Raw genomic sequence first — 27,514 nt, 5'->3', positions numbered from 1 at the left:
TGGACGCACGAGTTATACTGCAGAGGTTGCTAACGTTGAGCGCTTCCTAATGTTTTAGAAACGGTGTTCAGTTTGCTATGCGCCGACTTGCCTCTTAGCTGAGCAGCAGCAGTACAAATTCCAATTCCCTTGAGAACAGAAAATAATGTGGGTGCTCATTATTTGTGAAAACACACTATTTTATTAAGCCACACTTTATATTTCCGGAAGAGCTATGCCATCTTATTGAGCTCGACATTTCGAGCACGCCACTATTCTCTTGAGCTATATTTTCAGGGGATATTCTGTACGAGATTTTTTAAGTACAGGCCTCGGAGATGAAAAAGCCATCCTGTCTGCATTTGAAGCCTCCAACAGTCAGCTGCCACCAGCAACGAATGTCATACGGATGCCGCTAGAACTAGTTGGGTTACTAAAAAAAAGCCACTGTGTATTCTGGTGAAGCATGCTAATGTCCCCATGAAGGAGAAACATCGGTTTAGCAGCAGCAAGGGCCACGTGCGGCAGACCAAACTTGCGCACACCAACTGCAGCAAAGTGGAAAGGTGGATTGCATGTCTGGGTCCGCGGGGCGATCAATAGCCAAATCCAATGGAAAATACCACGTGGAGCCAGCTGCTAGCCACATTGCCTGCAAAACCGCAATAAGTAACCTTTGCGAAAGAGTTCGTACATATTGTGCTAGCGCATATGCGTAGCACTTATTGCAACGAGTAAATAGTGGGTTAATTCTTGCTGGAAATTATCACCTTGCACCATAACAAGACAGCATCGTAATCTACGCCTCCGGACCAGCAGAGAAACTGGACACGTGTTTAGAAACAAAGTGGGGAAACATCGCAGAAAAAAAAGGTGGCCATGATAAGCACATTATTTTCTTTAGAACGAAAGCAAAATTTGCTGTTCCTGCTTTGGAATGAAGTTTTGTTATTTTCATTTCCCAAGTATTTCCGTGTTTCACGGCAGGCCTCTACCAGCAAAGCGATAGGCACGCATGTAGCCGTCCCGGTGACTAAAATATTCCGCTACAGATAGCGTGGTCCATCATGTCCAGATGCCAACAATGTGCATTTTAATGTGAATGCACTGCCGCTCGGACAGTGCAAAAATGTTGACGTCCGTCAGTTGTTCACGCAGTGCCAATCATCCGTTACATAGTGCACGACAGCACCACTCACTAAACCAGTTTCTCTGCACATTTTCTGTATTCGGCAGTTCCATTCTGCGGTTCAGTGCAATAGTTTCTGTGCGGCTATAACAGTTTCCACCTATGTATCAGTTTTTATTCAAACTCAGCATCTGCAAATGTGAGCTGGTGTGATCAGCTTATGTAAAAGCAGGCAGACTTAGCAAACGTGAGAACAAAAGCACCTGATTTGTGCATCAGTTTCAGATTAAGATCAAATACAGACTGGCTGCGCCCTGCGTCAACAGCTCACGCTATGCGCCACAGCTACGATTGGTGATATAGTAGACGGAAAACTATCTTTTAGTCATTGGCAGGAATTTGATGACAGCCGTGTGTTGACATAAAATGACTTTCTTTCAGAACAAGGTTGAGCCCAACAAATGACTAGTGCTCGAGGCAGGTGCTTCATACATTCGCGCTCACAGGGCAGCAAAAGAACGTGGGAAACTCGCAATAAGATATGATACAAGGGTGACGCCAGTAACCTCATGGACGCCAGTATCCTTATATAGCAATTTCTAGAAGCTGCCGAAACCAAGTAGCTTTTACGCTGGGCTTTCTGATTTTATCGGCCTTATAATGTGCACATCAGAGCGTTAGTTAACGCGGAGAGATTCTTCACTTTAAGCGGGAGCCTTTGTTGCAACCAGCAAAACCAGCGTACTTAAGCTGGCCATGCGGGGGAAGTGAGCTTGAAACTGGGCAAACATTTTGCAGTCCTCCTCACCTGCTTCCACTTGGTTCATCGCCGAGGTGGTGAGGAAGGCGGCCCTCGGCTTCCATGGCACCCACGTGACAGCAGCACTTCGAGCGTCTGACGCACCTGTCGTGTGCCTCGGCAATCTCCACGGGCTCTGGCTGCAGCCTGTGTCGAGGGTAACAGGTTTCGTCCCGCATTAAGGCTAGTATCACGGCCTCAAAGATGCCCACAGAAAAGTTTTTTGGATTATGAGAAAGCCAAGAGAGCATTTTAAGTTTGTCACTTAATGGATACGCGTGCTCTATAAAACAAATCAATATGATGCAATAACCGCATGCATGCGCAATCATAAAATATCAATACACCTTGATATGGAGCACAAATACCTATACTGTCATACATTCTGAATCATGTAGTTATCATAATTAGCGATGTAGGTACGACTAAACGTGCATGAGATGATTGCATTAAAGAGGTTTTTTCATTAGAAGGGCTCTCACGTTGAGCGTTGCGGTGTACGAGTAGACCACAAAATTCCAGAAGAGATTGTTCACTGTGTGCTGCATGTAAAAAATGCCAATAACTCAAGCTTTGGCGGGGTTTACTCCAGACGCAAAGGAAGTAGCTCTACATTCGAAAAGACATTTAGGAGGCAATGTTATTTCTTTCCAAGGGTACTAAGTTTAACCCTTTGTGCTTGGTTCATACCAAGACAGGTATCGTGTAGGCATTGGAGAGGGCATTAATGGCTCCACCATTTTAGGCGCGGAGGAGATACACGCTGACCTGGCGTCTGGAATGGGTACAATGTGTAACGCCAATATGAACACAAACGCAGCTCTGGAAAGCTGCGGAAGCATGCTTAATTTCAAACGTGCAAAATACTGCCATTAATATACTGTACCAGTGAGGCATACTTGGGCAATAATAAAAATTAGCGAATACCTGAGCAGCAATTTCGGAATACACTCCGGCACAATATGTTTGACCTTCTTAGGAGCTGATTACATAAAAAAAAATCCTCTGGATAGACAACGCCATGCAGCGCACTGGCATATGGAGCTCTGCCGTGTTGATTCTGTCTTTGTATTAGACAGACATGCCAATGTATTTTACTGTAATCATCTTCAAGGCTCACTGCACTGGTATTAAAAAAGTGTGCACAAAGTTTATATATCAGAAGAAAGTGCAGCAAAAAACGGCGTTGGTATATCAAAAGTGTGTGCTGCAAACAAGGGCTTACACATCTCTTTTTTTATTGCAATAATTACTTTTGCACTGTTACTCATTCTGCTTCAGTGGAGACGACGCTACAGAGAATATCATGCCCACTGCAGCCACGCAGTGGGCATATATTGCACACACTTCGTGGAGACGCGTGGCGATCACTTCCTATAGAAAACCGCCGAAAGAGTTATGTGCCAATGAAATTTTCATCTCGAGGTGACGTAAGCAGGCAATACTTTTTTCCAGCATAAGCATTCACCTTTTTCAATTTTCTATTATCAGAAATTATATCTCTCATTGCAATCCTGCCTTTCTGGAGAGGAGCGTCGTATTTCACGTCTAGAATTGAAGGTACTCAAGTCCAGATGACTGTGGTATAATAAAATGCTGCAGTGTTTTTGCTGTCACCTACAATTTCCGCGTCCACACAATCAGCACTGCAGAGCGTGATGGTCGCGCTCGCAGTTCAGGACGAATACAGTTACTGAAGCCACCACCAGGCCTGCCCCGGGAGGCACACTGAGAATAGAGGCAACTTCTAAAGGCAACATCCAGACACACATCACTGGGTAAACCGTGGCAGCAGAGGAAAACAGATACGAACCAGCATCATTTCTCGCTTCCTTTTCGATCTTGAACTGTTTTATTCTATAGCGGCTTAAAGCAAACAGTCTCAGCGCACTACCGATTATATCTCGAATTAATAAATTCTGTATTGGAAAGAAACTGCATAATATGCACTTGTATCAATAAATTTGTAGACTTATATTTATGGCTTCATTTCACCATCATCATCAACCTGACTGTGACCACTGAGGGTAAAGACCTCTATCATGTATCTCTAAATAACCCTGTCCTTCGCCAGCAGTGGCAACCGTGTCCCCGCAAACTTCTTAATTAATCTGATCCGCTCACTTAATTTTTTCCAGCTCCCTGCTACGCTTGTCCTCTATTGAAATCCACTGCGTCAACCTTAAATATAACTGGTTATCTTTCCTTTGAATTACATGGCCTCTCCAAGCCGGTTTCTTCTTGATTTCAACTAGGATGTCATTTCCCATGTTTCTTGCCGATTGTAATTATTGTACCTAATGTAATTATATCTCTATAACTAATTGTGATAACAATCAATATAGTTTTTACTCTTGGGCGACTATCAACTGTGCGATCGAAAATAACTATTTGAGCGTACTTCCGGCGAAATGCTACCAGAACAAGCTCATGTCTAGAAAAAGGATGCCAAAAGCGAAGCCCCGAACTCATGACACTCATTTGACTGACGTTCCAGCCATCCACCCGCGCAACGAGAGCCTCCCAGACGATGGCGGCGGCTTCATTTGTTCGGTGAGTTCACCGAAGGCCGTTTCAGCCACTGCGCCTCCCAGCTACAACTTTTAGGAACCACTTCGCTGTCGAATAGCAACTATAAAGAAATGTTATCGTTGCCTACATGATCAATTATCTTCCTCGTTTTTATAAAACTCGTTGCGTACGCCCCAAGCGGTTCCTTCTTCGTTTGTGTGCCACTTTTCTTCATTCCACAGACGCATCATTCACACATACAGCTTATTAGTAGAAAAGAAGAAAACATCTGAAACGCAGTAACCTATCGCGTCATGCCCCAAGCTTTTAAAGGTTATTCCTGTTGCATCGTCCTGTAAATATAGCAATTTACGATCCCTCGCTTGGTTGATATTATACAGAATGAAACAAGAGTTTTTCCTGCAGAGAAGTAGGCGGAGCTGATAAAGCAAGCTTCAACACTTTCTCAGAGAAAATGGAAAAAGAAAACGCACTATGTAACACCAACACCTCACTAAGATGTTTTGTGCCATATGTGCAGTTTCAGTTAAGGTGTTACAAAAAGCTTGTAAGTTTCACACTGTCTGTGTTTCAGGCGGCACTGTATTTTTGTGCAACTAAAAATGGCAGAGACTCTCCTATGTTCGATTTTTCAGCATATATTTCCATTTTGTCTTTGCTGTGTTCATCTTTTAAGTTTCATTCTTGCTGTGTGTCACATGCAGTGTTTTTCACGTGGTGTAGTGATTTGTGTTTTGTAATGCCCCTCCTGCATGGGCCAATGCTGGTTTGCAGAATTTTGAAATAGATAAAAATATGCAGCGTTATTTAAGTGAGTGAAATGCCAAACTGAGTTGCGCGGTACACGCCATTCCAACTTGACGAGGGAAGTGAACTTTATTTCGAGTTTTATGGATTGGATTTTAAGTTACTAATAAATTATCCACATGATTAGTTCTGCATACTCTTCAGTTCTTTAGCTGTGCCCTTCAGACAATGGACGATGGAGTCATGTTTGCGTGTCCCACGTGGGCAAAGCCATGGGCAGTCGTCCTCACCTTGAGACGCTCTGGTGACGCAGGCCCGGGGGAGTAGGGGCTGCTGGGCGGAAACCAGCCATCGCCGTCACCTGCGTGATGATAACGCTCCAGACACAAGAGGTGCCCACTGCCTCGACGACGGGCTGTCCAAGGGTTCGAGCTGCCAATCAGGACGAAACAACGAGAACGTTAGTGGCCAAGTTTCAGTGCACTTCCACAGTATTAAAAAACAGGGTTATGGTAAGGTATTGGTGGTTTAACATTCCGAAACATCTTATGCTATAAAGGATGACATAGCAGAATGTTCAGAGTAAATGGGGTTTATAAGGCTCAGCGACATCGCACATTGCATGGGCACTTTTGCGCTTTGCCTTCGTCTAAATGATATAGCTACGGCCGGATTCCACAAGAGCACTCCGGCTTTATTTGAATGCCTTGCCGACGCTCCACTCCGAGGCCTGATGCTCATGTCCACTTGGGAAGAATGGGAGATCCTACTGGCGTTCGACGGACACGGCAGGGTAGGAGATTACCACTGAGCAGGCGGTATCAAAATAGGTTCTATTATACCGTGCTCATTTTATATAGATAAATATACCGCCGTCGTGTGTACGTTATGTATATATATATATATATATATATATATATATATATATATATATATATATATATATATATATATATATATATATATATATATATATATATATGTGTGTGTGTGTGTGTGTGTGTGTGTGTGTGTGTGTGTGTGTGTGTGTGTGTGTGTGTGTGTGTGTGTGTGTGTGTGTGTGTGTGTGTGTGTGTGTACGTTATATATATATATCACAGATTCGATAGTTTCCGCCGCTCCCTCTCTCTTCTCGTCACTTTTGAACAATGAATATGAAATGTCAGCGCTCCCCCTCTAGCTCCACCTACTCGGCCCCTCCGCCAGCTTCCGGAGGGGGAGGGGAAAGGAGCTTCTAGTTGCGGCAATGGCAGCTGCATGTTGACAGAGTGTTCATGCGGCAAAACAATTATAGTTCTGCGATACTGGCGCAACGAGCACTGCAAGACGTGTTGCCCCCAGGTTCGAGCGAATGCCCGGCACGGCTGGTTGCTCCTGTGTGTATGAAGCGCGAATATTTAAGAACATATTATAACTGATCGGCTTGCTTTTTAGGTCTTGTACACGGCATGACCACTCGGTGGCCAATACTTTAGACTATGCAAGCGTATTATAAGTCAACATCAAAAACCCTTTTCAGGGGCCTTTTATGCCCCAAATGCCAAAAAGCGACATGCCGGCTGTCAATAAAGAGAAAAAGCACAAAACATCTATATTGATCATCTAGAAATAGCAGTGCCTGTCAAGCAATTAAAGGCAGCCCGTGAGAATATTCGCATGAACGATCAGTATTGCACGCTCACTGATGTAGGCAATAAAGCGGAAACCGCCGCATCGTTCAGGAACGTAGTGCATTTTCTTTTATAGTAGGGCACTTGTCAGTCCAATGCCTTGTCCATCTTATCACATGCATCGATGCAGCGACTAGAAAACTGCCCCAAAACAAATGAGTCCTATCTATCCAGCACCTGGGGAACACAAGCACCGTTGTTGTAGTTGATGTGAAAATGGTATAATTACCTTCCACTCTATATGTACACGGAAGATTCTAAGCACGAGACTAAAATACTTTATAGCTCTGCTCCTAGATTTCCTTCTATGTGTGGTGCAGGAATACTGCAGGAAAACAACGCGGCGAATTCCCTTCTCACTAACCAAGATACCGGTTCAGTTCGCCCTACTGACTGGAGCAAAGACAGGCTCTATCACTCTCTTTGCGTACTTCTCTTCCCAAGCAAAAAGTTGTCAACAGCAAATTTCATTCAACCAGAACACCAGCACGTTCCATGTAAGACGTCAGATCTGCTTTCAGTTGATTCGCTGTTGTGCATGCACATTCTCGTTCATCAATATCTGGACGCCACTCCTGCCTCATGGTTGTTAGGAAGATACTCGCATATGTGGTGTTTGGATGTTATTTGGATTTAACGACTGGATCTTCACATTCTCAAGATAGGAAGGGCAGCGACATAGGAAGGGCAGCGACATTGAGTTAATATATGCTTCTAGTGTATGAATCTGTGGCCTTCCATGTGTGTGATGTATGCATGTCTGTTGGTTTGGTTTTTGGTTTATGGGGGTCTAACGTCCCAAAGCGACTCAGGCTATGAGGGACGCAGTAGTGAAGGTCTCCGGAAATTTCGACCACCTGGGGTTAACATGCACTGACATCGTACAGTACACGGGCCTCTAGAATTTCGCCTCCATCAAAATTCGACCGCCGCGGCCGGGATCGAACCCGCGTCTCTTGGGCCAGCAGCCGAGCGCCGTAACCGCTCAGCCACCATGGCGGCCGCATGTCTGTTGGCTTTGATGTCTATGAAAGCACATTAATTTCAATTCCGTAGAGAAAATGTAGATTCACCTTAGCGTAGTGTCTCCTTCTAGACCTCACAAATCAGTTTTCTTTTAGCACATCAATAATATGTTAAGTTGCAGAAATATTTGTAACAATGTGCATTTTGCGAAACTTTATTGTGAGTTATATTTTTTTCTATATTTTTGGGTGCAATAACTGCCTGGCCTAATGGGTCCAATTCGTTCGACATTTGTATTTAGTTGGTTCGAATTGGTTGGCTGGCTAAACACATCTGGATCCAATCAGAATGTCCAAGTGGTACAAACTGGACATTCCAGTTGGTTCAAATGTGTTTTCTTTTTTTACTGGGAAGGTACCTGTATCGATTTCATGCCGCAGCCACCGCATTTCGGTGGAAGCGGAATGTTAAAATTAGATGCGGTTCAACTGCTACTGAACCTGGTTAGAGAGTGAAATTTGTGCTGTATCGTGGAAATAGACGTGGCTTGGCCTCTAATGTTCAGTTTGTTCCGCACACTGGAGAGGCAATGCGCCCACCCAGCCAGGTGGCGGTAAAATGTTTGATCGTGAGAGGTTGGCCATACCAATGAACGCTGCGGCTTTTTGCTGCACTGGCGCGTGTCTGCTGCACCGTTGTCAGCGCTAATAGATGCAGCCCACATCTCTCTCTCTCCACCGCCACATTCCTCGTATTGCGATAGGGGCGTTCACTGTCCCAACTGGGGAGCCAGTTGTGCGCCTTCTGTGCTGATAGCGCCTATGCTGCGTGTCATGTTTCTGCGTTGTTGGGCGGTTTCGCCCTGATGTCTGAAACATTATTTGTCTTTGACGTCCCTTCTCACATGAGTGATTTATATATAGACATGCTGCTTGCATGAAATAAAGGTGGTTGTTGTTATCGTGCCCGGCATCGGAGTCAGGCTCAGTTCCTTCCTGCCCGCTGCCCGGCTGCGCTCGGTGTCCGGCAACGGCTGCAACACCACGTGGTGTCAGAAGTGGGATACTCTAGCATTCGAGGGGCATTGCCTTAACTTTGTCAGCTGGCGCCATGTCAGAAGACAAGGCAGTCAAGCCCTTTCACGGCATGTTCGCGGTTCCAGCGCCGCCAAGATTTGACTTCAAATGGACGTCCGTATGAGCTTCTTGGATCCAACTCTTTGATGACTACCGCTTCGCCTCGGGCCTAAATGAGCGGAGTGAAGAAGTGCAGGTCCGGACTCTACTTTATACGATGGGCAGGCAAGCAAGAGGAATCTTCTCGACTTTTGCATTACACAAAGAAGAACAGAAGCAATACGAAGTCGTCAGAGAGAAGTTCGACAATCACTTCGTCGCCGCAAGGAACCTTGTTTATTTGAGCGCACGCTTTCACCGCCGCTATCAAGAACCTGGAGAGACAGTCATCCAAATCGTTACCGTGTTGCACACGCTGGCGGACCGGTGCGACTACAAGGAAATAGAGCGCATGATTCGCGACAAGTTCATGGTCGGCCTCAGGGATGCTAATCTCTCCGAGTCGCTTCAAATGAATGCGAATTTGACTCTCGTCATCGCTGTGGCAAAAGCGGACTTAAAGGAGACCTCCAAACGACAGCGGCAGCAAATGCAAGAAACCGGAGACGAACCCTTGACAGCGGCGACCAGCAACCTCGACGCGGTCAGCAAGCAAGGGCTGCCCGGAAAGAATTCTTCAGGACAGCACTCGGGCAGCTAGTCAAAGACCAGTTCACCGGGAATACAAGGTAGGCACTGCAGAGCACAGTCCTACCGACCAGGCACCTCCGGGTCATGCCCCATCTGCGGTCAAGGAGCGCGCCCCAGAACCTCGTGCCCAGCAAAAGCAGCGAAATGCAACTATTGCGGTAGTTCCGGACACTTTGCAGCTGTATGTCGGAAAAATCCTGCCCGTGATGGAAAGAAGGTACAACTTTCATCTCTCCATATGAACAAGGGTGCGTACTTTGCTAGCCTGGTTAATGGGGAGTACTATATTCTCGGTATGTAAAGTTCGTCGTTAACGGCACACCGGTGTTCGTTAAAGTAGACTCCGGTGCCGAAGACTCCATTGAGCCCTCAACGTTTCCTGGTTTGCCTACCAGGCTAGATAAATGCGACCTAATCCTAACAGGCCCATCAAAAGAGACACTGAATGTTTTGATAAAGTTTCATACCACTATTCAGTGAAAACAAAACGCTGTCCAGCAAATCGTGTACGTGGTGTCACCAATACGCTCCGTACTTTTTAGGTCTCCCAGCGCTTGAGGCTCTGGAAGTTACGTTCACAGACTCGGTCAGTAGTGCAACAGCCGTCGAAGCTTCAAACCCGCAGCTTTTCAGTTGTCTAGGAGCGATAAAAGGAGAATATATAAATATACTAAAGCCGAACTCGATACGTTCTGCAATTCATCATTCGGTTTGGGGGCCATACTGATGCAAGTTCAACCAAACAATGAAAAAAGTCGTCTTGCATTTGTGTCACGCTCGTTGATGCCTGCCGAAACCAGATAATCTCAGATTGAGACGGAAGCATTAGGAATGACTTGGGCAGCAGAACGATTCGAAGGGTACATCAATGGTCTTGAAATTTTGTTTGAAACCGACCACAAACCACTTGTAACGTTGCTGGGAATATACCTTTAGTTGCTTTGCCACCTCGTATTCAGCGCTTTCACATGAGGCTCATGCGGTTCAGCTTTGCGGTTGTGCATGTCCCGGGTAAGAGCCTCGTTACTGCAAATGTAATGTCTAGAGCCTCGATTCGGGGAAAATAAATTGCTGCTCATGCGCTGAATGTTGGCGAAATCGCGAAATTCGTTTCTGGCTGTTTGATAAATGCCATCGAGGCTAGCCTTTTTGAACGAGTGAAAGCTGAACAAGGAGTTGATGAAATCTGTCAAGCTCTCGTAAAATTCAGCCGGGAAGGCTGGCCAAAGTTCTCATTGCTGTCGATGGTCTTGCGTTGCTACTGGCAGGAAAGATCAACTCTGACAGTCACTGAAGGTGTACTAGTCAAAGGTGTGCGGCTGGTGATCCCACAAAAATTACACGCAGAGGTCTTGATGTGCTTGCACGAGAGTCACCAAGGAAGTGAAAAATGTAGAGCTCTAGCCAGATTGTCCGTATGGTGGCCTGGGTTGAGTTGCCAGCTGAGAGCTTTGGTGACTGATTGCACAGTGTGCGCGGAGCACAGGGAACAAAAGTGGGAACCAATGATTCCGACAACCACTCCACAGCATCCTTGGCAAAAGCTAGGTGTTGAACTCTCCCATATTGAGGGAAAGTTGTATTTAGTGGTCGTAGATTATTTTTTCTAGATACCCAGAGATAGCCTTGCTATCTTCGACAAAAGTGCCACTGTCATTATGCACCTCAAAAGTCTCTTTGCAAGACATCGCATACCAGAAATTGTCATGTCGGATAATGGAACAGAATTTGTATCCCAGGAATTTCAGTCGTTTGCTCGCTACTATGGTTTTCGCACTGTGACAACGAACCCCAGATACCCCCAGCCAAATAGGGAAGTAGAAAGGATGCTCCTAACAAAATAATGGCTGATTATAAAAGCTAAGAACGCCAATATTTTGCTGTTAGCGTACAGGGACACCCTAGGGCCACTTGGAAAAATCTCTGCAGAGCTTCTGATGGAGAGGTGGCCACGCACAACAGTTCCTGTTCCTCCCAAGAGCCTTCTACCCCGAAGGGTGAGCATGAAGAAGTTTAGAGATGGCGTTGCAACCATTCGACAGCGGCAGCGTAGGTACTTCAATAGTCGTCATAGGGCTCTTTCGCTGCCAATCCTCGAACAAGGCGTGGAAGTATGGGTGACAGACTGCAATGTGAAAGCGCGAGTCTTGTGTCTTGCACAGCGTCAGAGGTCGTATGTAGTTAGAACTTCAGCTGGTGTAGTTTTAGAATGAAACTGGAAATTCTTGGTTTGCTTTGTTTCCCAGCAGATTGACTGCGTGGAAGGAGGAGGTAGCTATGAGTTTCCGCAGGCATATGATAGTCCAGTAGAAATGGAACAGGAAACTAACCCATCTACTGACAAGGCACCTGCTGATCCATCTAGTACTCCCTTTGCCGCGAACTAACCCTCCCGGATATAGAACGCGATTTGGCCGTCATGTACAACAGCCAGACCGATACGGGTTCAGTAACTGACTGTTACTTTGTTTTGAGCATTGGTTGCTTCCAATAAAAGCGTGCATCTTTTGTTGGCTGCAGTGCTAAGTTTCGTTGCAAATGCCGGCGTAGCTTTTCAGAACAAGGGGAGGTGAGCTGATAGCACCTATGCCGTGTGTCCTGTTTCAGCGTTATTGGGCACTTTCGCTCTGATGTCTGAAACGTTGCCTGTCCCTGACGTCACTTGTCACATGAGTGCTTTCTATATAGATATGCTGCTTGCATGAAATAAAGGTTGTTATCGTGCCCGGCAACGGAGTCAGGCTAAGTTCCTTCCTGTCCGCTGGATGGTTGCGCTCATCGTCCTGCAAGGACCGCTACACCACACCTTCCCTTCCTCCGATTTGTCTGAGTCCAGAGCGTTCTCATCGCTAATGCCAATGGTGTTCCATGTGGCTAATGCCGGTCAACACTGATAAGTGTAAATTAATGACTTTCAGCCGTAAACTTTCAAACTCTTCTTTCACCTACTCGCTCAGCAGTAATCATGTGACAACAGCGTCCTCATATAAATATCTCGGCATTCACCTAAATCGAAACCTTTCCTGGTCGACACACATTAATAAAATTACAGCTAAGGCTTCACGAACCCTTGGATACATAAAGCGTAATCTTCATGGTGCACCATCTGACACTCGAAAACTAGCCTACCAGACGTTTGTCCGCCCACAACTAGAATTTGCATCACCCATCTGGTCACCTCACCAAGCGTATCTAACACGTAATCTCGAATCTATACAGAACCGTGCTGCACGCTTCATCACTCGTGATTATAACCGGCATTCCAGCGTCACTAAGATCAAGTTATCACTATCACTTGAGTCTTTAGAATCTTGTCGTACCGTAGCCCTTCTTTGCTTATTTCATAAAATGATTTTCAGTCTTCACAGTCACACATTACCTTTGTCACGGCCATGTCGCCCATCTCATCGCCTCCATAATCATAGCAGCTTTACGCGTATTTTTGGTCATACAAAAGCATACAACATGTCTGCTCTCCCACGTGCCATAAACTATTGGAACAGCCTTCCTGACGATGCTACTAATACCAGAAATCCTGCTACATTTCGTGATAAAATAACCGCAATCTTCGCCTAGTTGTCTCAGTTCTGTGTATTCTTGCGAAAAATGTTTTATTGCTGCTTAGAGTGAACTAACTTGTGCACTTTTTAGCCTCTCTGTCAAATCGTGTTCCATTTCCATGTTGCCACATTTTGAAACACGTAATTATTGTGTGTTGTATTACTTTATTTGTATTCTTCTGAGTGCCTCTTGCTAACTATTGTATAAAGTTTTTCTTCTGTCCTTATTTTCTGTCCTTATTTTGTGTTTTTTTTTTGCGCTGTTCTCTAACTTCTATATACTGCCCCACTCACACAGTGCTCCAATGTAAAGGAGCCTGTAAGTAACTTGAATAAATAAATAAATAAATAAATAAATAAATAAATAAATAAATAAATAAAATAAATAAATAAATAAATAAACACAAAGACCCCCCAAAGGCTATAGTTTCAGCGGTGCATTTCTGCCAGAATGTTGTGAACGGCAACGCACTCAGCGCACATGTCACTACCGCCACGCAGCTTGAAGCGCGACGGTGTCCACCATCGCAGGGGGCCAGTAATGTGCCTTTACTTTGCTTTTGAAGAAAATTCAAATTTTTTTTCTAATTTTGGTTTTGCAGAAAGGAAATGGCGCAGCAACTGTGTTACATATATCTGTGGACACCCGAACCACGCCATAAAGGGTTTGACATCTGGCTCATTTCAAGTACAAAACCACTAGCACCGCGAAATCATTACCAGGTAGCGTAGTGATGCTTTCGCTTCAAAACACCCCTTTGTTATGCGATGGAAGTGCACATAAGCAACCTACATGTAGCTTAGGTTGTAAAAAGCCTATTAAAATTATCAAAATTCTATTGTTTCTTCCTCATTTGAAGCTCACAAAGAGACGGCAGTAAAAGTGTGCACGTTCGAAACTTAGGCAGATTTCACGCACATGTAAACGCGCGCAGCACCCATAACCACCCTTAAGCACTTGCGAGATGGCTCTCGACACAACACCTGCTTGAACAACGACCTTGGTAATATTACAGTATACTCTGAAAATATCTCGAACTGATAAGCTTTGGACGTGACTTGCGACGCAGGCAGCAAGAAATATACAGGCAAGTATCTGCACCGTAATGTAGACTGCAGGTCTCTGGTGGATAAATGACGTAGTGCCCTCAGTACAACGAGTGAAAGTGAATGGTTCACAAGAATAACACAGGATGACAGAGGAATGAGCTTTGTGTGAAACCCAGCTTTCGGCCCTCATCACCTGGCGAGTTAACGGCACGTGGGGAAAATTACAGAGCTCTTGATGACCTCCTCTTGACGTGTCCTGAAATGCTCTCTCTGCCGCATAGAGAGATACGCATCTACAATTACTTGTCGCGCAAGGAACTCACGTGAATATATCCTTGTCGCGCATCCAACTCACACCAACATTCTCATCGGCGTCATCCTGGCGGTTTTAGTAGTCGTAGTGAGAATTCGCTTCAGCAAGCAGCATACTGAACTCTAAAGTCGTCTCTTCTCACCTTATACGCCCCAACCGCTTTTAGTTTGTAGCAGGCGCCTCTTCTGGAGGGAGCCTGTTCCGCTGATTCGAAGCACCAGCGGGAAGCTGGAGGTACGCTGCCGCTGCAAGGTGCCAGAGGGATGGCGATGGAGTCCAGCTTTGGCTTCCAAGCAGAACATTGAGTCTGGCCTGGACAAGGAGATGAGTGACGTTGACAAGTACGCCACAGAAGAGCGCATGTAGCAAGACAAGGGCTTAAGGTAGAAGTAAAGTGGCTGTTTGGGCTTGTTGGTCAGTGATCATGGTTAAAGAATGCAGAGCAAAAGTACAAAGACAAACGAAGAAGTGCACAGGACTGTCGGTGACTACAAACGCCACAATTTTCTTTTTGAGATGGAACGAGAGGATCCTGGCCTTGCAAGTTGAATTCCAGGCTTTGCAAGGTTAAACCATGAGCAAGCAAGACGCCGCCATAACCTGCGCGAATCTAATTGCGATTTCACCTTGCAAGGCCAGGATCCTCTCCTTCCATCTCAAAGAGAAAATTGTGCCGATTGAAGTTGTCAGCGCCAGGCCTTTGCACTTCTTCGTTTTTCCCTGTCTTTTTGCGCTGCATTCTTTAATCATGATCAAGGTAGAAGGCCTAGTTTAAACAGACGAAAGGGCATAGTAATACATACTATTTTTCGGCATAGCATGACAACTGTTGGCGCACTTCGGAAAGGCTGTGAATTATTTTAGGTAGTAATCTTGCGAACTAATTCCTGACGACTAACTTTTAACAACCCTATATGGGCAACTGGTTGCAAAACAGAATTTCTATCCGGCCATTAGTAATAGTTAGATCGGTTTTTAATATTTCGAAAATGCGAATACCCTCACCACTGTGGCTTGACAAAATATGGCTACACCGTGCGAAAATACATGAGCTTTTGAAAGCATGCATGCAAAGCAACCCCTCAAGTGCATGCATCTAGTTGAAAAAGCCAAATTTACCGAGCCACAGCGCAAAGCGAAATTGCATTTTCGAAATTCAAATATTGCAATAGCTGTTACTAACTACCGGCTATAATAGTCTAAATGCAACTAGGCTCCAGGCGTTTCTAAATAAAAAATTACTTATTAAAAATTTGTTAACAAGGTTAGTACTAAAGAGGACTGATCGTTTCACTGGAGACTTCCAACACTGGTAATACAATGCCGCAAGAGCTATATCTTTGCCCTAAAAATTCATTTAAGGGTTCACTGAAACACCATGCACAAATCGAGAATAACAGTGTGAAAAGAAACTACGTGTTAGGCAGCAAAGGGTAAATAAGCTCATTTCATGTGAACTGAATCCTATTTCACACTCAAGCATATCTGAAATTAAAAAAAAATAATGAATTTTATGCCTTGCTTTATCAAACAATATCTTAGCTTGTTTAGCGCGAAAAAAATTTTTCATGCTGTGGTATTCATCTGAAATTTTTCAAAGTTGTCTGCAAAATAATTGTTGGAAACCTATTGTGGGTGATTATTAATTTTTGTGTGTTAATAAAAGACTTTACACTTTCACAAATAATGATCTGAAATGAAGCTGTTTTATTTTTCCTGAAACACGAAATACAGAAAATCGTTCTGAAGTATGAGTTTTTGAAACATTGTTTCAAATTTCATGTTGTCACTGTCGCCATTTCAACTATTTTCCAAGCTTTCCGTAAGAAAATAAGTTACCAGAAGTGTTTTAAAGGTCAGAAAACATGTGCCGTGCCAGAAAAAATGATTCGTTCCTTTAGAATGATTGCTCTTTGCAACATATTCAGCCTTCAGCCGCAACAGAATGTAATACATTGAACAGTGTCATTCAATTACATTTCTACATAGTATGGATTATGTTTTGTTTTGGGTGTGATAATTTCCCAAGTTGACACACAATCACGCTTTGTTGCAGTTTTCGTACACTGCATCTAAATATCTCAAGAAAATTTTCAAAACGTGCGCACAGATTTCCTTGACGAGAAAGGTGTCCGAAGCCTGCTTAAAGAAAAAATGTATGAATTGAAAGCTGGCTAAGTCTAGAAAAAGACGCACAGCACGAAAATGCGCCCAGGAATGACTCAGAGATAATAAAGTCTTATTAGTCTCTGTGCACGAAATTTTGAGATAATCTCCGCTGCATACTGCAACTATTGTCTTGTGTTGCGTAACCGAAGGATCGCTGATTTTCATAGCGCCATTCATACCGGGCTGCCGATGAGCTTGGCAGGTAGAAATGGTCAACAGCGCCTCCACTCGTTGACTGGGCGCCTTTGAGGGTGGTCACGAGGACCAGAGAACACTGCTGGCATTGAAGACCATGTGGCTGCGGTAGACATCTTCTTGGGGACAAGCGGCAGTCTATGGAATGTGAATACCCTCTGAAGACCCTGAACGAAAGTAGAATCAGTATTACAACATTATTTATTAAAGGTTCAAAAGAAAATGTCCGGCAGAGATCTGTCTGGTTGGGAAAGGAATTTAACTTAGAAATGAACGCCAACCAAAGGAAAACGAACTTGATGTTTCAGTGCCTTCTCCGTAGGTTCATCAGTTGTGATTGAGGGCACGTTACATCTTGCGTTTTAAGCCTATCGTTCAATCAGCAGTACGGTAACGTCGGCTTTTGTCAGCCTTTGGTTTGCGTTTAAACATAAATATTTTATTATACAAGTTGGGATGGTGATGAAACTGTTGGTAAAGCCTCCACGTTGATAAAATCAAACAGTGTCATCTAATTTGCATGAAAAATATGCAGCAGAAAGTAAAATATACACAGGAAACTTAATACGATAGATTTAAATATATACATTTTGATGGAGTGGCTAAAGATTAGTGAGCAAAGCAGCTGTGCAGCGATTATTTGAGCTCTTTTGAACGAAGGCCAGCTTGTAGAATTATTTTGCGCCTTTCTACGGGGACTCATTTACGTAAAAAGGATACTTGATTTGAATGTGCATTGAGTTTTGTTTGCACGCATATGTGGGCAGCAGCGCGCACAAAGAACGAAGTTTACACACATGATTCCAATTGACAACTTTAGCATCTCCTTCAAAAACAGCCGCCATTAACAGAAGTTGCTTATCCTGCGGCAAGAGGAGGCTATAAAGGCAGCATTTTCTCCTCATATACTGTGCCGCAGCTACTTGGGGCCTTGTGGTGAAAAGAACAAAGACGAGAAGTGCCTCCAGACGTCAGCACACCAATCCAACACACCAAAAATGGACGTACGAGTTATATCGTGCAGTTTGATAATTTTGAGCGCTTCCTAATGTTTTACAAACAGCGTTCAGTTTGCGATGCGGTGACTCGCCTCTTAGGTGGGCAGCAGCAGTACAAATTCCAATTCCCTCGAGAACAGAAAATAATGGGAGTGCTTATTATTTCTAAAAACACACTTTTTATCAAGCCACACCCTATATTTCCGTAAGAGCTATGAAATCTTATTGAGCTCGACATTTTGAGCACGTCACTGTTTGTCACACGAGGGCAGTGGGCTTGAAACTGAGCAAACATTTCAAGGTCCTCCTCACCTGCTTCCACTTGGTTCATTGCCGAGATGGCGAGAAAGCGTCCTTCGCGTTCCGTGGCACCCACGAGATGGCAGCACTTCAGGTGTCAGACGGGCTGTGGTGTACCTCGGTAATGGCCACTGGCTTTCGCTGCAGCCTGTAAACGAGGGCAGTGAGCTTGAAACTGAGCAAACATTTCAAGGTCCTCCTCACCTGCTTCCACTTGGTTCATTGCCAAGATGGCGAGAAAGCGTCCTTCACGTTCCGTGGCACCCACGAGATGGCAGCACTTCAGGTGTCAGACGCAGCTGTGGTGTACCTCGGTAATGGCCACTGGCTTTCGCTGCAGCCTGTAAACGAGGGCAGTGAGCTTGAAACTGAGCAAACATTTCAAGGTCCTCCTCACCTGCTTCCACTTGGTTCATTGCCGAGATGGCGAGAAAGCGTCCTTCACGTTCCGTGGCACCCACGAGATGGCAGCACTTCAGGTGTCAGACGCAGCTGTGGTGTACCTCGGTAATGGCCACTGGCTTTCGCTGCAGCCTGTAAACGAGGGCAGTGAGCTTGAAACTGAGCAAACATTTCAAGGTCCTCCTCACCTGCTTCCACTTGGTTCATTGCCGAGATGGCGAGAAAGCGTCCTTCGCGTTCCGTGGCACCCACGAGATGGCAGCACTTCAGGTGTCAGACGCAGCTATGGTGTATCTCGGTAATGGCCCCTGGCTTTCGCTGCAGCCTGTGTCGAGGCTAACAGGTTTCGTCCCTCATTATTGTTAGTATCACAGTCTCAAAGATGCCCACAGAAAAGTTCTTGGAGTATGAAAGTATCTTACGGCTGTGAGTGCATGGAAGCCCGTGCTCTATACAAAAATGCATTGTGATGCAATAACCTCATACAAGTGCAATCATAAGATATCGTTTTACCTTCATATGGCGCAAAATTATATACATTGTCTTATATTCTGAATCATGTCGTTATCATAACTAGTGTTGTAGGTAAGAACAAACGTGCATAAGATGATTGCATTAGAGAGCTTTTTTCTGTTAGAAGGGCTCTCATGTTGAGCGCTGCGGGGTACGAGTAGACCAAGAAATTCCAGAGGAGATTGTGCACTGTGTGTGGCATGCAAAGGCTGCCAAGAAATCAAAATTTTGTGTGGATTCGTTCTGATGCAAAGCGAGCAGGTCTACATTGCAACATTTAGGAGATGTGACTTCGTTCCAAGTGTACTGAATTTATATCTATTTAGCCCTTTTTGCTTGGTTCATACAAAGAAAGGTATCATCCAGGCATTGGAGAGGGCATTAATGAGACCACCATCTTAGGCAAGAAGGAGATAGACGTTGGAGTGGCTGCTGCACTGGGCACAATGTGAAATGTCAAAATGCACACGCTCTCGGAAGATACCGAGACATACATAATTTCGGAAGTGCAAAATACTGCCACATATCTTTTGGATCAGTTAGAAATGCTTGTGCAAGAACAAAAATTAGCTAACACCTGGGCAGAAAATTTGGACTACATTCTGGCACAATATTTTTGACGTTCTTAGGAGCTGCATACACTAAAAAATCCACAAAAATGATAAAGCCATGCATCGCACTAGCATATGGCGTTCTGCCGTGTTGCTTCTGTCTTTGTATAGGGCAGATCAACTAATGAATTTTACTGCAAAATTATCATCAAGACTCACCTAGCTCGGTATTACGGAAGTGTCCACAAAGTTGATATATCAAAAGTGCCGCAACAAAACGGCATTGATATATCAAAAGAAAGTGCTTCAAAGAAGGGCGCACACATCCTTTTTTATTGAAATAATTGTTTTTGCACTATTACTATCTGCTTCAGCGGAGACGATGCTACAGGGAATGACGGGCCCACTGTAGACACGCAGTGGGCATATCTTGCACACACTTAGTGCACACGGGTGCCGATCACTCCCTCTAGAAGACCGCCACTAAAGTTTTGATACGCTTATGAAATGTTCATCTCAAGGTCACGTAAGCAGGATTTAAAAATGGGGAAACTCGGCCAATTTTTTCTACCATAAGCATTTATCTTTTTCATTCCTTTATTCGCAATATCTTCCATTTCAATCCTCTATTTCTGGTGACCATCATCACATTTCACGTCTAGAATTGAAAGCACGCATGCCTAATGATTGTGGTATTTTAAAAGGCTACAATGTTTTCGCTGTCACCTACAATTTTGGCATCCACAAAATCAGCACTGCAGAGCGGGACGGCCGCGCTCACAGTTCAGGACGAATAAAGTGACTGAAGCAAGCAGCAGGCCTGCCCCGAGGAGGCACACTGAGAATAGTGGCAGGTTCTAGAGGCAACATTCAGACATACGTCATTGGGTAAACCGTGGCAGCAGTGGAAAACAAATATGAGCCATCATCTTTTCTCCCTGCCTGCTTCAAACTGTTATTCTGTAGTGGCTTGAAAGGAACAGTGTTGGCCCACTAACGAATATACCATAAAATAATAAAATTCTGTATAGAAAACAAACTGCAAGTCATGCTCATATCATATCAATTAATTTGTAGACATATTTATGAATTTATATTGTCACCATCAGCCTATGACTACTGCAGAGTGAAGACCTCTCACATGTCTCTAATTAACCCTGCCTTATGCCAGCAGAGACAACCGTATCCACCCAAACTTAACCTCATCCACCCACCTAAATTTTTTCCGCTCCCTCTTACGCTTGCCTGCTCTTGAAATCCACTCCGTCACTCTTTAAGAAGCAACGGTTATATTCCCTTTGAATTACATGCCCTCTCCAAGCCGATTTCTTGTTATTGATTTTGACTTGGATGTCATTACCCGCATTTTATTTCGAATTGTAATTATTGTATTGTATCTCTATTACTTATTGTGATAACAGTCAATATAATTTTCTTGTTAGGTGACTATCAATTGTGCAATGAATAATAACTATATCACCAAATTCCGGCGAAATGCTACGAAAACAAGCTCATGAGTAGAAAAAGGATACCGAAAGCGACACGCTGAACTTATGACACTCACACGACTGACGCCAGAGCCGTCCACCCACATGACGACAGCCTTCCAGACAGTGGTGGCGGCTTCATTGTTCGGTGAGCATGCCGACGGTCCCTTGAGCCACCGGGCCTCCCAGCTACAAAGGAAAACAACTGTTAGAAACCACTTCGCTGTCGAATAGCAACTAGAAACAAATGCCATCATCGCCGACACGATCAAATAATTTTCCTCATCTTTCAAAAACGTGTTGCGTATGCCCCCCCCCCCCCCCGGTTCTTTCTTCGTTACACAGGTACATCATTCACACACACACACACACACCTTAGTAGTAGCAAAGGAGACAACAGCCGAAACGCAGTTACCTGTTGCGTCATGCCGCAATCTTTTAAAGGTTTGTCCTGTTGGATCATCCTGTAACTAGGACGAATTATGATCCTTCGCTTGGTTCATATTATCCTGAATGAAACAATGGTTTATCTTTCAGAGAACTATGCGGAGCTGATTAAGTCAGCTTCATCACTTCCTCGCAGAAAATGGAAAAATTAAGTAACACCAACATCTCACTAAGATGTGTTGCTCCGATTGTGCAGTTTCAGTTTCACAGTTTGAAAAAGCTTGTAAGTTTCGCACCGTCTCTATTTCAGGCACAACCATGCACGCCTATTTCAGTGAGTGAAATGCCAAACTGAGTAGCGCATTACACGCAACTCCTGTTTGACGAGTCGCGTCAACTTGATTTTCAGTTTTATGCATTCGATTTTAAGTTAATACTAAATTATCCATATGCTTAGTTCTGCATATGATTCAGTTCTTTACCTTTGCCCTTCAGACAATGGACGATGGAGTCAAGTTTGCATCTGATATGTGTGCAAAGCCCTAGGCAGTCGTCCTCACCTTGAGTCGCTCTGCTGCCTCAGGGCTGGGAGAGCAGGGGCTGCTGGGCGAAAAGCGGCCGTCGCCTTCACCTCCGTGATGATAATGCTCCAGACACAAGAGGCGCCCACTGCCTCGACGACGGGCTGTCCAACTGTTCGAGCTGCCAATCGGGACGAAATAACAAGAAAGTGGCCCAGTTTCAGCGCACTTCCATGGTAATAAAATAAGAGGAGTATGGTAAGGTATAGGAGGTTTAGAGCCCCGAAGTACCTCGGGCTATGTGGGACGCCGTAGTGTAGGGCTCCGAGTAAGCAGGGTTTCTAATAGACAGTCGCATCGCACACCGCATGGGTGCTTTTGCGCTTTGCCTTTGTCTAAATGCTATAGCTACTGACGGATTGAACAAGAGCACACCGGCTTTTTTTGATACCCTGCTGGTGCTCCACTACGGAGCCCGAAGATGTTCACTTAATTGGCAGGAATGGGAGATGCTAGTGCGCTCGACAGACCCGGCCAGGTAGAAGATTGACACTGACCGGGTGGCGTCAAAATAGTTTGTTATACTGTTGTTGTTAAATCTATACCCCCATCGTATGTAAAACCGCATGCACACACACACGCATGCGCACACGCACACAGCAAGTACATATAAACACCTAGTTGAGAGGCCTGCGCTGTAATATTTATGCGAACTTAGAAATTTTATATATCCTTATAGAGTGGACAAGGCTTGGGAGACAGGTAAAAGGTTGAAACGCAGTAAAAAATATTTATGCTACAATATGTGCGACATAATCAAAATGCAGGTCTCAAGGGAAGAAACAACAATGGGGCCATGTAAAATGAGTCCATGCGAAGGAGCACCACGGCAAACCACAGCTTCATTTTAATCTACGCCAACTTGGTGCTTCGAGCGGTGACAGCGAAAATTCACTCCATCACAACAGTGTAGTACAGAAGTAACCAAACAGATACCTCCTTACCTTTTGCCTCGCGTCTTGAACTAGATCAGAGCAGGTTCAACCTTGAATTCTTATTTGCTGACGCGAAGAAGTCGCTGCAGTAAGCAAAGGGCCCACTGCTGCTCGGAGGTGGCGAAGGACAGGCGATAGACCCCAGCTTTGGCTTCCAAGAAGGACACAGAGTCTGTTCTGGAGAAAGTGGTGAGTAACGTTAAAGGTCGTTCCTAAAGGAGACGCACGTAGGACACAAGAGCAGTCACAGGTCGACTCCTACGAGATGAAAGCACTAAGCGAAAGCAAACCGGTATGCATAAAGTGTGTAAGAAGAGAATGCGAGCACATGTTAGGCGCAACACAGATAATCGATGTTCAATGAAACAGCTACAATAACAGGGCGGATACCAATGCAGAAAAAGTCAACGGAAGATGAGCGGATAATCTTGCGCCCTAATAAGGTAAGTTAAGAAATTCTGTAGTTGGATGGTGGGCTATACTTAAAGAGAATGATGCCTTTCTGATCAAAGCGCACTACCAGTAATAGTACCGCGAATATTTGCAGTGTTTGTTAATCGTTCAAAGGTGCCAGCAAGCTGCCTCATCGCTTTGCTTGCAACACGACCAGATTTATCTCGATTGATAGCATCCAGGCAGAGCTGATTCTACATTCTTCCAGAAAGTTCTAGTGACTTTGCACGCTTTATTCCGAAAGTTCGCTATCAGCTTTCAATTGAGCAGGGCTGAGAGTGGCGGGCATTCTGCTAGACGCCGCCGAGCATGCTTGTTGCAACTCCGCCGCTGCCGAGTGATTCTGTCCATTGTGGGCGCAAGTCAGCCCAAGTCAGACACCCTTTTGGCTGCCTTTCTGCTCTCCGAACTATAGTCACCTTTATGTGACTTCTGGTGGAGGATACGGGTTAGCCTTCCATGTTCCTGACGCCCCTTTTAAGTCGTGGCACCAGCCTTCTGCGCTTCGCGCCGGAGGACAAGCCAGCAGTTAACCGAGCCAGCAGACGTCTTCAGGGAGAGAAGCCTGAGTTGGAGACCCTGCCAGACCACCCTGACAATGCAAAGACGCTGCTACGAGCACCAAAACTTCGCTAAAGATGTTGACGCCTATTGTACGGCAACAGCCGCGGGTGCGCCAACATTCAAAGGATCCCTAGGCTAAGACCCCAAAGAATGGTGGGACCAGTTTGAGTGCGTGGCATCATTCAACAAGTGGGATGATGGGGCAAAAATTGGACACGTATTTGCCTCACTAAAGGGCTCAGCACGTACGGGGTACGAAAACCACGATTCCTCCCTAAAGAAATGGGAGGTATTCAAGAAGGAACTTTTCAAGGTATTTACCAGTGTCGCAAGGAACTAAAGAGCCGAACGACTCCTCCAGTCACGAATCCTGATTCCGAACGAGCACGTCCGCGGTTACGACGAAGAGATGAAGCGCCTATTTCCCTGCGCCAACCCTGATATGACAGAGGAAAACACAGTTCAAGTTTAATGCGTGGCGTAAAAGAAAAACTTTGCCATCGTCGTCCACTGGCTGCCAAATACAGTCGATGAATTCATGCAAGAAGCCTGCACGATCGAGAAGACACACAACATCCGGGCTTGCCAGTACAACCACCCTTTTCTTGTCTGTGCAATCTGTCCGGACTCAACCACCAGCAGCGACAACTTGCGGAAAGTTATCCGCGAGATCCTCCACAAGGAGCTCCGCCGATTACTGCCATCGTCCAGACAGCCCCAAGCAGCGACTCTCATTGATGTGGTGCGGGAAGAAGTGCAACACGCACTTGGCACCCCGACGGCCACAGAACTCCAGGCCATGAACTACGCTGCTGCAGTACGCACTGCAGTGGCAAATTTGTGTGGTATATTTAGATGGCGTCGTTGTCTTCGCCTCGAACTTTGAAGAGTACCTGAAAAGACTTCGAGCAGTACTAGACGCCATCAAGTCATCTGGCCAACCCATGAAAGCAGAGAAGTGCCACTTTGCCTATGAAGAGTTGCTGTTTCTAAGCCACATCTCTAGCAAGGAGGGAGTACGCCAAGACCCGCAGAAAAAGCTGCTATGGAAAGTTCCCACCTCCGGCAGATAAAGCAGTGTGCAGAATCCTCGGACTGTGCGCATATTGCCGACGATTTTCGTGCATCACCGAGCTTCTGACGCAACTGACAAATGCAGATTTGCATTTTAAATGGGAAGCACCGCAAGCAGAAGCATTAAAGGAACTCCAGCGTCGTTTACAGTCCCGACCTATTTTCGCGCATTTTGATAACACCGATATTGATGGTCATGCCGATGCAAGAATCGTGAGCCTAGGCATTGCCCTCGTACAAAAAAGCTACGGGCAGGAGATAGTCATCACATACGCTAGCCGTTACCTTTCCAAGGCTTAGGCTAACCATATGACAACTGAGAAGGAGTGCCATGACCTCATCTGGACTATGTCGAAATTCCGCCCCTACCTGCACAGACGACCATTCAAAGTGGTCAGTGATCACCACGCTCTGTGCTGGCTTCCCGATTTGATCCCAAAGAACCCCTCTGGTCGCCTCGCTCGATGAAGTCTGCGCCTCCGGGAGTTTACGTCACCGTTGTTTACAAGTCCGGAAGCAAACACTCCGACGCTGATTGCCTCTCTCGAGCCCCCGTAGGTGCACGGCCACAGGACGACCATGAGTTCGCTGGACGACGATGAGGACCCATCGGCCCCAGCTCTTTCCCACAGCAGCAATGCTCAGACCCCGACCTAAAACGCCTCATCGTGTACTTGGAAGGAAGGCAATGTTTCTTCAACCCCCCTCGTTCAAGCGAGGACTGTCTTCCTTCTGTGTACTGAATGATGTCCTCTTGAAGAAGGACTTCGCAACGAACAAAACAGCCTATTTCCTTGTTGTACCTGATTCTCTCCGCGAACAAGTTCTACAGGCTTCACACGACGAGCCGACAGCAGCACATCTCGGGTTTCCTCGCACCCTCTGCCGCAATCAAGACAAGTATTACTGGCTGCAACTATCTGCCGATGCCACACATTATGTGAAAACCTGCCGAGATTTTCAGCGAAGAAAGACCCCTCCCACCCGACCAGCAGGATTTCTTAACCCGACTGAACCCCACTCAAGGCCCTTTAGTAGATCAGCATGGACTTCCTTTGCCCTTTCCCAAAGTCAAAGACTGGAAATAAGTGAATCATCGTAGCGACAGACTACAATGCCTCCTACACTGAGGCGAAAGCCCTACCGAGCGGAACAGTAGCAGAAGTCACCAAATTTTTCGTGAAGTTTATTCTTCTGCTACACGGCACCCCCGATGTGCTCATCACGGACAGGGGAACAGCATTCACGCCGGAACTGGTGCACGGGATCCTGGGTTACAGCCAATCCAGCCACCGGATGACAACTGCATACGATCCGCAGTCCAACGGACTGACCGAGCACCTGAACAAAACCATCGCCGATATATTCGCCATGTATGTTGATGCAGAAACCCAGACCTGGGACGTCAACCTCCCTAACGTCGTCTTCGCCTACAACATAGTAGTGTAGGAGAACACCCAGATTACACCATTTAGGCTTGTTCATGGCAGGGAGGCCTTGACCACGCTAGACGCCATGCTGCCGAACGTTTACGAAGAAGAGAGCATCGACGTCGCCGCTTACATTCAACGGGGAGAAGCCCGAAGACTTGCCCGATTAAGGATCAAAGAGCAGCAGCGGACCGACGCCAGACGCTACAGTCTACGAATAGCCAAAGCGGAATGCAATCCAGGAGACCAAGTCTGGGTTATAACGCCCATTCGCTGCAGTGGATTGAGGGAAAAGCTTTTGCGCCACTATTTCAGCCCATACGAGGTTCTTCGTCGGCTAGGTGAACTGGATTACGAAGTGACCCTTAAAACAATAACTGTATCCCAGTGACGCCGCATGCGACCAGAAGGTGTCCATGTCGTCCTTTTAAAGCCATGTTATCAGCGCTAAATGATGCTGTGTTCACAATATGTATGTTTATTTTCGCACGATCCGTTTTATTTGGTGCTAGTCGCCTTATTTCTTTTAATGTATCGGGTCAATATTTCTTTGGGAGGAGAGTTCAGGTGGCGAATCTTTGAAGTGTTCAGTGTTCAAAGCTGCCGGAACACCGCTTTATCGCATTGTTTGCTTTGCAAGACGAGACCAGATTTATCTCGACTGATCGCATCCAGGCAGAGCTGGTTTTACACTGTTCTAGAATGTTCTAGTAACAGTGCACACTTTATCTCGAAAGTTCTCTATCTGCTTTAAATTGCGCACGGCCGGTAGCGGCAGGTATTCTCTTCGAAGACTGCCAAGAACGCTTGTTGCTACGCTGCCCCTGAGTGGTTCAGTCAATTGTGGGCTCAAGTCAGCCGAATTAAACAGTTTTGTTTAGACACATTTTTCGCAGCCGTTCTGCTCTCTGGAATGCAGTCACCACTACATGACAATAGCATTACGTTGTATATCAATATCAGG

General features: G+C 45.5%; 2 protein-coding genes and 1 pseudogene across 3 annotated transcripts in view; 1 reads left to right on the top strand and 2 right to left on the bottom strand.

The window, feature by feature from the left end:
- Window positions 1-1,922: 1,922 nt before the first annotated feature.
- On the bottom strand, window positions 1,923-22,211 carry LOC144100304 (uncharacterized). 2 transcript variants are annotated; one of them, XM_077633286.1, is made up of 9 exons: window positions 22,074-22,211; window positions 21,204-21,315; window positions 18,764-18,911; window positions 18,571-18,707; window positions 18,378-18,514; window positions 18,186-18,321; window positions 16,860-17,042; window positions 14,654-14,823; window positions 5,491-5,618 (listed from the first exon to the last, which is right to left on the bottom strand). In XM_077633286.1, the coding sequence occupies exons 5-8, from the start codon at window positions 18,394-18,396 to the stop codon at window positions 14,655-14,657; spliced, it is 507 nt and encodes a 168-aa protein (XP_077489412.1). In that variant the 5' UTR covers window positions 18,397-18,514; window positions 18,571-18,707; window positions 18,764-18,911; window positions 21,204-21,315; window positions 22,074-22,211; the 3' UTR covers window positions 5,491-5,618; window position 14,654. The 2 variants fall into 2 exon arrangements, with proteins under 2 accessions (XP_077489413.1, XP_077489412.1); XM_077633287.1 differs by lacking the exons at window positions 14,654-14,823; window positions 16,860-17,042 and adding an exon at window positions 1,923-2,054 and having other exon boundaries at window positions 5,477-5,618.
- Window positions 8,933-11,975, top strand: LOC144101495 (uncharacterized; annotated as a pseudogene).
- Window positions 22,212-23,070: 859 nt separating the features above from the next.
- Window positions 23,071-27,514, bottom strand: part of LOC144100303 (uncharacterized) — a 33,211-nt gene continuing 28,767 nt past the window's right edge. Inside the window, exon 9 of the mRNA XM_077633285.1 lies at window positions 23,071-23,206. The gene's annotated coding sequence lies outside the window, so the exon portion shown is untranslated. The remainder of the gene's footprint in view (window positions 23,207-27,514) is intronic.

The sequence above is a fragment of the Amblyomma americanum genome, chromosome 8 (genome assembly GCF_052857255.1).
Source record: "Amblyomma americanum isolate KBUSLIRL-KWMA chromosome 8, ASM5285725v1, whole genome shotgun sequence".
In the NCBI taxonomy this organism is placed as follows: domain Eukaryota; kingdom Metazoa; phylum Arthropoda; class Arachnida; order Ixodida; family Ixodidae; genus Amblyomma; species Amblyomma americanum.
This window is presented reverse-complemented; position numbering and strand designations above follow the sequence as displayed.

Bases quoted from the DNA above. Each gene is read 5' to 3' on its own strand.
- LOC144100304 (XM_077633286.1), bottom strand. The intron at 17,043-18,185 runs GTGAGGAGGACC...ACTTTCGTTCAG, and splicing joins AATGAACCAAGTGGAAGCAG to GGTCTTCAGAGGGTATTCAC. The intron at 14,824-16,859 runs GTATGAATGGCG...CTCCTTGTCCAG, and splicing joins CCAAGCTCATCGGCAGCCCG to GCCAGACTCAATGTTCTGCT.